This window comes from Ziziphus jujuba, chromosome 7 (genome assembly GCF_031755915.1).
Source record: "Ziziphus jujuba cultivar Dongzao chromosome 7, ASM3175591v1".
NCBI lineage: Eukaryota > Viridiplantae > Streptophyta > Magnoliopsida > Rosales > Rhamnaceae > Ziziphus > Ziziphus jujuba.
Window position 1 is genome coordinate 1,724,455 of NC_083385.1, and position 10,393 is coordinate 1,734,847.

The following is a 10,393-nucleotide window of genomic DNA, read 5'->3' on the forward strand; positions in this document are numbered from 1 at the left end:
GTTTGTCTCCAACCAGTGGAATTCATAACGGTAAACTCCTTATCTACGTAAGCAAAAGCAATTTCCATGAATAGTTTGACCTTTTTTTATTTGTTTATTTTTATTTTTGGTGGCATAAAGAAAGACGTTAAAATAGGCGTCGTCTGATAAAAGCAGGAATCAGGTGTAAGACAAACCCATGAATCCTCACGTGGCCTGCAGCTGATCACGATCCGTAGAAAAAGGCCATATGCCATATGTGGAATGACAGTTGATGTGGTGGGCCAATGGTGAGAGGCCTTTTGCCAGCTCATGATTATCTGCCAGGCCTGAAGGAGGAGGAGGAGATGTCGACCAGTCGACGTGGCTATCGAAAAGAAAAGAGGGTGACAAAACCAACCCAACGAAGGAACCCCCACCGCCCCGCCTGGGTTTTTGAGCTTTATTAGTTTAAATAATACCAGTTTTTAACCCGTACGTCCCCCCCAACGTTACAATCTTCATATATATAAATATATATATATATATATAGATATACACACACACATATATATATATATATATGTTTTTATTTTTCTCTCTTTATTTTATTTTGTTTTTCATAATTCTTCTCATTTCTATTGTGAATACGACTATTCTATTTGGCAGCGTTTGGATGGTCGGAAGTCTTTCTCTCTCTCGTCTTTCTATTAATAAACTCTAGTAGTTTTTCTTCTCCTCCTAAATAATTTTCATAAAATTCGATATATATATATATATATTCATCCTCCTCCTCCTCCTCCTCCTCCTCCGGCAAAACTCTTTTACCGAATCTCTGGCCGTCCAAAAATGGCCGAAGACTTTGCCAAGGCCGTGGACGACGGTCTCAAGCTATCCAAGCGGATATACTTCGGGAAAGACAGAGCCGTGGCTCCGCCGAAGCCGCCACCGCCTATGGATAAGTCGACGGCGCACTTGTACCTTCCAACGGCGCCTATGGTGTATGCCGTGATCAGTGACCCGGCGATCGTGGACAATCCCGATATCCCTAGCTACCAGCCCCACGTGCACGGCAGGTGCGATCCACCTGCCCTCATTCCCTTGCAAATGAACGGGATTGAACTGCAAGCTGATTGCTATTTGGACACGGCCTTTGTTCGGGTTTCTGGATCCTGGAGGGTTCATTGCGTTATGGGCAGTAGGAGCTGTAGCTGCCGCGTGGCCATTCCTTTGGGGGAGCAGGTGAATTTTATTTTTTTTTTTTTTTTTTAAATATAATTTTGTTTACTCGGAATGAAAAAAAAAAGTTTAAATTTTGTGGGGTCAATGGGTGAATTTGTGGGTTTTTTTTTTTTTTTTTTAATTTTTTTTTTTCGGGTGCCTCTGGTTGATTTCCTCCTGGCTATTATATTTTTATGGGTCAAAACTCAAAAGCTCTCGGAGTATCTCCGATGACGGTGTTTGAGTGTTCCCACTTTAGAATCATATCTATAAGAGAGAAACCGTTTTCGGTGGGACCAGAAAGGCGTATCCCCTTCAGGATTTCTCATCTCCGGACCCCATTCCACTGGACTGTGGGACCGACACTGTGTTTCATTCTTTGCTTATGACTATCGCTTGTGGTAGCGGCCCCAAGAGGGCAGCTGGTTGATTTAATTGAGAGTCGCTGTTGAAGTGGATAGCTTTGAATGACTGACCAACCCACGATTTGAATTTTCAGAATCAGAAGTGAGGAATATATGCTTTTGGGTCATTGAAAAGCAAGAGACTTTAACGTTATATTTGCAAATTTAAATGTACGAAGAAAAAAAAGAATCAATTTTTATTATTCTGGAAATTTAAACCTTTTAACTGAGACATGAAATTTGAACCATCCGCAGTAAGAAAATTTTCATGTACGACAAGCATTACTCCCAATATCCAGACAGAACCTAGAATGTTGATGAAGATCAACTGAACCTGTTAGGATGACGCCTTTAGGTTCTTGTTGCGATGTGTTCATCTTTACTGGTTTTTCTTTTGAATGTAATGCATCAGAAAATTTAATTATTATTATTATTATTATTATTTTTTTAATCTGTTCTCAAGCATTATATTATTTGGCTAACAGGGTTCAATTCTAGGTGTTGAGGTTGAAGTCTCTAGAAAATCCTATCATACTCAACTGATACACATGGAAAACAATGATGTAGACAAAGCAGGCTCAGCACACGGAGGCTTTCTCAAACCCCATATATTTACCTTGACAGTACCACAGGTAACTACTTCTGTCTTATATGCCTTAAAATTCCTTTCTTTGGTTGGATTGTTATGTTTCTTAAATACTTTTTTTCTAAAATTTTGTCTCTGTGTTATTTTCCAAGGTGGACGGGGGTTCTCTTCTCGCTATTAAAATTAATTGGTCTCAGAAATTAATACATAGAGACAATCAGTTCATTTTAAATATACCATTTACTTTTCCTGAGTATGTCACACCTGCTGGTAAAAAAATGACAAAAACGGAGAAGATCCAATTGAACGTGAATGTTGGCACTGGATCCGAAGTGTTATGCAAGACAGTCAGTCATCCTTTGAAGGTGCATCTTTGTTTAAAAAAGCTCGAAATGGCTTTTGTTTCACAATACTTGTTTTTACGTCCTTCGGTACTTGCTGTAATTTTCTTTCCTTACTTTCCAGGAACTAAGGCGCCAGGTTGGAAAATTGGGATTCTTATATGAATCAGAAGTTCTCTCTTGGTCAAGTACGGATTTTAGTTTCTCATATATTGTAAGACCCGTATCTGTTTCTGGCTAGACTACTTTTGAAATTGAAATAACACTTAATTGTAGATGAGTCATGACTAATCAAGGACTCAACAGAACCTTGTAATTCTAGCATTTTTATGCATCTTAGGTCCCTTCAAGTGATACATATGGTGCTGTTTTCTTGCAATCTCCATCTGTGCATGACTTTGATCAACGAGAGATGTTCTATATCTATCTTTCTCCAGGAAATCAGCAAAGTAGGAAGGTTGGTCTCACTTTAATCTGAATTTATAGATGATTTGAATAGTTTCTTATATGTACTTGCTATTGTAATTGTACCTATCCTCCATCTTATTGATTTTATAGGTGTTCAGAAAGGATATAGTATTTGTTGTTGATATAAGTGAAAGCATGCGAGGGAAGCCACTTGATGACACTAAGAATGCACTGTCCAAAGCTCTCTCTAAGCTTGATTCTGAAGATTCATTTAGCATTATAGCTTTTAATGGAGAGACTTATATGTTCTCAAAATCAATGGAATTAGCTACCAAGGAGACAGTTGAAAATGCTATTCAGTGGATTAGCATAAATTTCATTGCTGGTGGTGGAACAAATATTTTGCTTCCCCTGAATCAGGTATTTCCTCATTCCAACTAACTTTATCTGAAATCTTCAAATGTATAGACTGTTTTTCTGTGTAACTTATAGTTTTGAGTTATTTGTGTTGTTCGCCCTCATGTACTATAACTTCATTTTGGATTCACTTATTTTATTTCTTGATCTTTCTTTTAGGCCATTGAGATACTATCTAATGCCCGGGGTTCAGTTCCTACCATTTTCCTTGTTACTGATGGGACCGTTGAAGATGAGAGACACATATGTGATGTAATGAAAAATCATCTTACAGATAGTAGAACAAAGAGTCCACGTATATTCACATTTGGAATAGGTAAGTTGATGGTGACTTTTGTAATAAAAGCCTAGGCTAGTGGCTTTTGACTATATACTGAAGACTGCATAAAAAGTTAAATTATAATATCTTAAAAGCATCTTGACAATATGCTACCTCTTTCATGTTTTTAGTCTCATTTCGTAATGTAATGTGTTTTTGCTTCCTAATCAATTAATACTTACAGGAGGTGTGCTGTCTTTAATTTAATATTGTGCCTTCTGGTTGGCTTTGTAACCTTATATTATTCTAGGCACATTCTGCAACCATTATTTCTTGCGGATGCTTGCAATGATTGGTCGGGGCCAGTATGATGCAGCTTATGATGTAGGTCAGTTCTGTATTCTCTCTCTCTCTCTCTCTCTCTCTCTTTATTTTAATTTAATAACAAGGTATGCTGGAAAGTTTTCCCTTCCTCCTGTACCTATTATACTTCATCTTATTATTTGTTAATCATCAGATTCAGAGGAAGTTCTTTTCTTTCTTTTTTTTCCTTAATTTAATTTAATAACAAGGTATCTGTACGTAGTATACTTCATCTTATAATTTGTTATCGATCAGATTCAGTGGAAGTTCGGATGCAAAAATTATTTGACAAAGCTTCTTCTTTGATTCTTTCCAATATAACCTTTGACACATTGGATAATCTGGATGAAATTGAGGTATGCTTGGTCTATTTTCCTTCATTTACGATCTGCTTATCACTATTAGCTTTATTTTTTTTCTTCAATTAGTTATGTTCTTTCTACAGATGTTTCCTCATATTTGTCACCATATAGCTAGGTTTATCACTTGCTAATAATTGTGATGTCTCTATATATGTGCTTGTCTTTAGTGTTAATTGTATTTTATACATTATTCTCCTAGGGCCTTCTGGCATCTTATAATAACTTCTGGTTTATATCCAACTCTAGCCTTATAGGAAGATATACCATCATGTGTGGAAGAGTTCCCTACTTCTTCACCAGATTTTGCACATTTTGGGTCTTCTATTGTGCTATGACGTTAGTGAATTCTTTTGTATGCCTTATCTATATCTGAATAAGCAATTTCTACCAAAATGTTTATGCTTACTTTTCCATACATACTTGATGCTAAACCGATCTTGCCTTACCTACATCTGAATAAGCAATTTCTACCAAAATGTTTATGCTTACTTTTCCATATATACTTGATGCTAAACCGATCTGAAATATCTGACATACCTGCAATTTCTATGATAGGTGTATCCTTCCTGGGTTCCAGACCTTTCATCTGAGGGTCCTTTATCTGTGTTTGGGAGATACCGAGGGAAATTTCCTGAGGCTTTAAAAGCTAGAGGTGTCTTGGCAGATTTGAATAATTTTGAAATAGACTTGAAGATACATCATGCAAAGGACATACCTCTTGACAGAGTGAGATGTCAACTTTTGAGATTGATTTCGTTCGGTTTCTGCTTGTCATTCTATTTAATATTCTCATTCAGTGGAGCATGGTTGATACGGGTAGCTTTGGTATCACTTATTTATATTGTTTTATGTTAGATCTGCAAGATATACTTACACGTCTTTCCTGTTACAGATATTTGCAAAAGAACAGATTGAGCTGCTTACGGCTCAGGCATGGTTGTCAGAAAATAAACAGCTGGAGGATAAGGTATGTAGCATTATGTTAAAACGGACGATGGCTTGAATAGATATGTAGATTATTTTGAACATACTACCTTTATTTTGTAACTTCATCAGGAGATTATTCGGCTTTTTCCAAACTGGTCCTTTTCTATTACTATATCATGCTATTCCAGAAAGCTGTACAAATTAAAGGGCTGCTGTTCTGTATTATGACCCAATTTTTAATATTAACAAAAAGCTTCACTGATTCTGTATTCTTTTTGTATGGAAGGTTGTGAAAATTAGCGTTGAGACTGGTGTCCTCTGCGAGTATAGCCGTATGGGTGTTATTCAGAATGAGGATATAGAGGTATTAATATGCCAAGAACCATTTGTATCTGCTGCACTCTATTTATCTACTGTTAAAATTAACTAACAAAAATATCGGAAACTTTAAAACTGAATTATTTATTTGATGGATTATTAAACAAGCTAAGTGAAAAACAGGTATCAAAGAAAAGTAAACCCGAGAAGACGAAAGATGATCTGGGAAAACCAAAAGTGACATTGCTAGTAAGCCTGGGCGTCGGCTTTGGGAACTTGAAAGCGACAGCTGACAACATTCCTCCAGGATCCGAGGAGCTGAGGTTGCCTGAAGCTGCTGAAATCTTCGTGAAGGCAGCTTCTAGTTGTTGCAACAGTATGTGTGGTTACTGCTGTTGCATGTGTTGCATCAGGTGCTGTTCCCAGTTGAACGATCGGTGTGCAATAGCATTAGCCCAGTTCTGCGGCGCTCTGGCATGTTTGGGCTGCTTCAGTTGTGCAGAGTTGTGCTGTGGTGACGATTCATCATAGAAACTGGGTCATAAAATCTTCCAACACTCTTGTATCTACTTGCTATAGTGTAAAAAAGATGATTACGGGTACAGATATAGGCTTAGTTATACATCATTTTTTTCTTTTTTCGTGTGCGGAAATGATGCTGGTACAGTCTCCATTATCAAAGTTTTTATACATATACATTTCAACAAGAAGTTGTCGTTATTAAAACTTAGTCTATTCGCTTCCCCACAATTTGATGTTTTGGAACATACTTCTCTGTAACTGCAAGCCATGCCTGGATCCAGAGTCCTTGTCCTTTTTTGCTCTGTGTAATTTTTTTGTTGAAAAAGAATTGGGTTGTCCAAAATAAAAAAGGAAGAATAAGACTGAAAAATGTATTTATGTAGGTTTAATTGCATTGCCTCATTATCTATTGATGCTTAAGATTGCCTACCACGTGCAAATTATATTTCGTATTGGATAAAAGTAAAAAATCGTATTGCATTTTTTCTCTAATTTCATTGCCATATAAATTGACCACCTTATAAGCTTAGACATCAGCCTCACTTTTCTGATCTTGCCCAGCGGGTTCAACTTTTAATTCTGACTCATCATCTTCATGGCCCTCTGTGTCTGATTTATGGTGGAAGGTCTCCTGGATCTTTATCATGCCCTTCTCCACAGGCCCAATTGCTTGGTTTATGGTCAGTACGACATCCTTCACGACCTGCTTTCAAGGCGTAAAAATAAACATTGAATCCAATATAAAATCTGAACAAATACACAGCGAAAATGACTTTACCCGCTGACCACCTTCAAGAACAATGTCCTGAACACTCTCTGTGACACTTGTTCCGGGAGCTTCGATCTGTGTTTCTTTTCTTTCAACCACGGCTGGGGTAGTTTCTCCGTCATCTAACTTCAGTTCTGTTTTAGTTCTTTCAGTGGTGACTTTTCCATACTCAAAAGCTGGGAGATAATGGTATGGCTCGGTTGAGAAGACATACACATGCGCCACAGCTGCAATAGCCATCTGTAGACATAAACCTGTATCGTGAATATAGCTATAGGAATAAACCAATTATCTTCCTCGTTCTCCAATCAATCCCTTATGATGTTGAGAGCAACTAGGCCAAAGACTAATCCAAATGAAAGCAGAAAATAACTAACTACTTAAGAAAGGGATTCAATATAATTCACGACAACATAAAGGAGCAATCAACTTACTTCTATACAGATCAAGAAATCCTGCAATCCAGTTTGTAGTTTCCCCTCTTTAGGTAGAACTCTGAATGCACGCAACAAGGCAATGCCTACACCTTGCCACCAAGTAGCAAACACGATTGCCTTGAAGCTTATAAATTTTGCGAGTGGTCTTATTGCTTGAAGTCTTTCATGAGTCATATTATAGAACTGCACCAGGCAATATAGTGCCCACATCTGGCTGAAGTTCAGTACCAATGCAATGTACGGATACCTGGAAAAAAAAAACTGGTTATATGAGCATGGATTTATTGCAATCTGAAAGAACTCAGTTTGCAAGGAAATTTATTGGCAACATTAAGAGGGAAAACTTGGTTTTCTTCAGGACTAGGTGTTATGGTATGCGATATTAGAAAGTTGTCTGAAATATACTGAGGTTAATTAGTTTGAGCTTGTTTATTTAATATTCTAATACTATCTAATTATATGATAAGTCAGGAACAGGATCGTACTTACCCATAATGCCACTTGAATTCCCCATCACCATAAACACCAAAGATCTCCAACAAAAATGCTAAGAAGGCACAAAATGTCTTCAGAATCATCTGGGCTACCCAGCAGATAATTACTCACTAAATCCCCAAAAGAAAACAAAAAAGAAAAAAAATATATATATAACACGGAGAGGAAATAAGTAACTTACATATTGTACAAGACCAAATTTTTCTATAGTGAGCAAATCCTTCCCAAGAATACATGGCCGAAAGAAGAAGTTCCAAAGTGTCCCATGTTCTTCTTCACTGTGTTTTTTCTTACCTTCCCCTTCTTCTAGTAAAGGTTTGTTTAGCATTTTTCTTGATTCATCTTCAAGTAGTTCTATTACACACTGTTCGCCTCCTGGCATAGTTAATATCGTTTTAATAGTAGAATTCAGAACAACAATTATGAAAACAGTAACCAGAAGAAAATGCAGTTTCCATTAACCAACAAGAAGACAAAAAGGGGAGTGACTTACCCAAGCAGGCAATCAAATACCTTCCAAAAGAATACAGAGCGAAAGCTTCATAGCAGTTCCTTAAAATGTCACATGCAAGAGATAATTTTGGAAAAGTCAAGGATAAGATCTGGGGAGCAGACAAAACGCAATGCATTAATGCCATAGAGAGAATTAACCAAAACTAGAGAGTAAACCAACCAAAATTTTATTGACGGGAAAAAAATGCAAGAATCTATATAGGCAAAGGCTTGTCAGAGAGATAGAACCTTACTGACTCACTGGCATAGACAGGTACCATGAAAAGAACAGCAACAACCCATTTTTGTTCCTGAAGAAAAAAAAGCCAATTCAGGACTGTGGTACGTACAGATCTATTCCAAATCACATAATAACTCTACCATTTTTATCATCCTAGAACAGGAAATTATGCACTTTTCTTATTGGATGCAAACAGTATTCTGTAGTAAAAGCATGAAGGGAAAAACCACCATGCGAACAAAGTAGTCCATATTTATCAATGAAGGCAGTATTTCTGAAAATGTAAATTACAGTGTTGCATATAAGAAAATCGCATTATATATATATATATATATAGGAAGTAATTACAGGAGGATTGGTGTATGATTTGAGATGCTGGAGGATAAGAAATATGGAGAGGACCAGTGCCACAAGAACGAAGCATCCTGCAATGACAAGTGCTGGCTGGTAGAGATCATGGTATAAGCTTCCATAGGAGGAGGAATCTTCATTCACTGCCATTAATCACTGATTTCCTTTCATACTCCACTCCAAAATTCAAAACAGCTCCTCCATCATCAACAATATTAATTTTTCCATCTTCCAACATAAATTTTCTTCTTCATTTTGTTTTTTTTTTGGTCTTATTGTTTTATTGGTGAATCTCCCAATATAAATTTTCTGATAAAACTCCCTTAATTTTAGTTGGTTGACACGTATCCAGATGTTGCAACTCCATCTGTCAACCGAATGACACGTAGCTCGTGTCGGCCTAATGGAAACAGCTGGTCAAACGTCGTCGAAAGATCCTCTAATGCGTATTTCGAGGGCCCGAGCCCAGAGGAGGCAAATGAATTTTTTGGGCCTATGGTCCAATGCATCATGGTGAATGGGCCTACTATCTGGCCAACCAAAACAAATCGATATTTTGTTTATTTTTGGAAAGTTACCGTGTATGGAATACTTTCCATTTTGGGAAAGTCAAATAATATTTACAGAAAGAGAAGTTTCGGACTAAACAGAGATGAGTGTCACATGGTTTGTCGTGTGATAACAAGGTTTTCCTGGTTTGGAGGGTGTTGTTGTGTGTGGAGACCCTCTCCCATTGCCTTTCTTCGACTCTTTACATCTCGAGGACTTAATTCCATCGCTTGGCAAACTCCAAGACTCTCCCATTTTAATTTATACATTTTTGATTCTGGGAAACGCTAACATGCCACGTGATCTATCTTATATATCTAATTTTTTAGAAATGCTATCAATTTCGACCCCTGTTCTGTTTTTGACTATAATCTAATTTTTTTGACCGTACAAATAAATTATCATAATACCATTCCAGGTTTTATACATATATATATATATATATATATGCACGGAGATTATGACCGACCCCTTAAATAGTTTCCTTCACATTGTGCGTCTATGGACCACAAACTGTTCCAACTACCATATTATATGTGCCGCAGGATATCAAGTATATATGAAACATATATTCTGTGTGATTATATAATATATATATATATATATATGGAGGCAAAGTTCGTGATTTTTGTTTCGTGATTTATGTTTTCATGGTTTGCTAAAAATAGTACTAGGGCTATTTGTACTTACACACTTTGAGGTATTTTGACTAGAGTTTTGGAGTGAAATAGTGGGATGAGAAAATGGGAAAGACGACAATTGCATGGAGGAAACAAAAGTAACTTGACTATTTTAATTAAAAGTGGGATTAAAAATAATTGCTGTTTTTTCCAATGATCTCATTTTTCACGGTTGGAAAGTTGCTGTAGCTCATAGATTAAAGGGCAAAGGAAAAATGTCAGGCTTAGAGTCTTAGACTGAACGATCTCTTAGAGACACATGTTGGTCGGATATTATCCGATGAACAGTCATC

The 10,393-nt window shown here is 36.9% G+C and overlaps 2 protein-coding genes across 6 annotated transcripts; one reads left to right on the forward strand and one right to left on the reverse strand.

Annotated features, from left to right (window-relative positions):
- Nucleotides 1-528: 528 nt before the first annotated feature.
- Nucleotides 529-6,274, forward strand: LOC107423928 (uncharacterized). 3 transcript variants are annotated; one of them, XM_016033582.4, is made up of 13 exons: nucleotides 529-1,200; nucleotides 2,069-2,215; nucleotides 2,322-2,534; nucleotides 2,635-2,724; nucleotides 2,851-2,967; nucleotides 3,069-3,338; nucleotides 3,495-3,651; nucleotides 3,905-3,982; nucleotides 4,213-4,313; nucleotides 4,875-5,045; nucleotides 5,212-5,286; nucleotides 5,533-5,610; nucleotides 5,748-6,274. In XM_016033582.4, exons 1-13 carry the CDS (start codon nucleotides 808-810, stop codon nucleotides 6,093-6,095), a joined length of 2,238 nt encoding a protein of 745 aa, XP_015889068.2. In that variant the 5' UTR covers nucleotides 529-807; the 3' UTR covers nucleotides 6,096-6,274. The 3 variants fall into 3 exon arrangements, with proteins under 3 accessions (XP_015889068.2, XP_060674930.1, XP_060674931.1); XM_060818947.1 differs by lacking the exon at nucleotides 529-1,200 and adding an exon at nucleotides 1,911-1,983 and having other exon boundaries at nucleotides 2,082-2,215; XM_060818948.1 differs by lacking the exon at nucleotides 529-1,200 and adding an exon at nucleotides 1,936-1,983.
- A 162-nt stretch (nucleotides 6,275-6,436) lies between these two features.
- On the reverse strand, nucleotides 6,437-9,154 carry LOC107423880 (protein LAZ1 homolog 2). Of its 3 annotated transcripts, none has more exons than XM_048479682.1 (8): nucleotides 8,869-9,154; nucleotides 8,534-8,590; nucleotides 8,281-8,389; nucleotides 7,969-8,162; nucleotides 7,782-7,870; nucleotides 7,290-7,539; nucleotides 6,876-7,095; nucleotides 6,437-6,789 (listed from the first exon to the last, which is right to left on the reverse strand). In XM_048479682.1, the coding sequence occupies exons 1-8, from the start codon at nucleotides 9,019-9,021 to the stop codon at nucleotides 6,701-6,703; spliced, it is 1,161 nt and encodes a 386-aa protein (XP_048335639.1). In that variant the 5' UTR covers nucleotides 9,022-9,154; the 3' UTR covers nucleotides 6,437-6,700. The 3 variants fall into 3 exon arrangements, with proteins under 3 accessions (XP_048335639.1, XP_048335637.1, XP_015889013.1); XM_048479680.2 differs by having other exon boundaries at nucleotides 6,865-7,095; nucleotides 8,281-8,339; nucleotides 8,869-9,151; XM_016033527.4 differs by having other exon boundaries at nucleotides 6,865-7,095; nucleotides 8,869-9,151.
- Nucleotides 9,155-10,393: the final 1,239 nt, after the last annotated feature.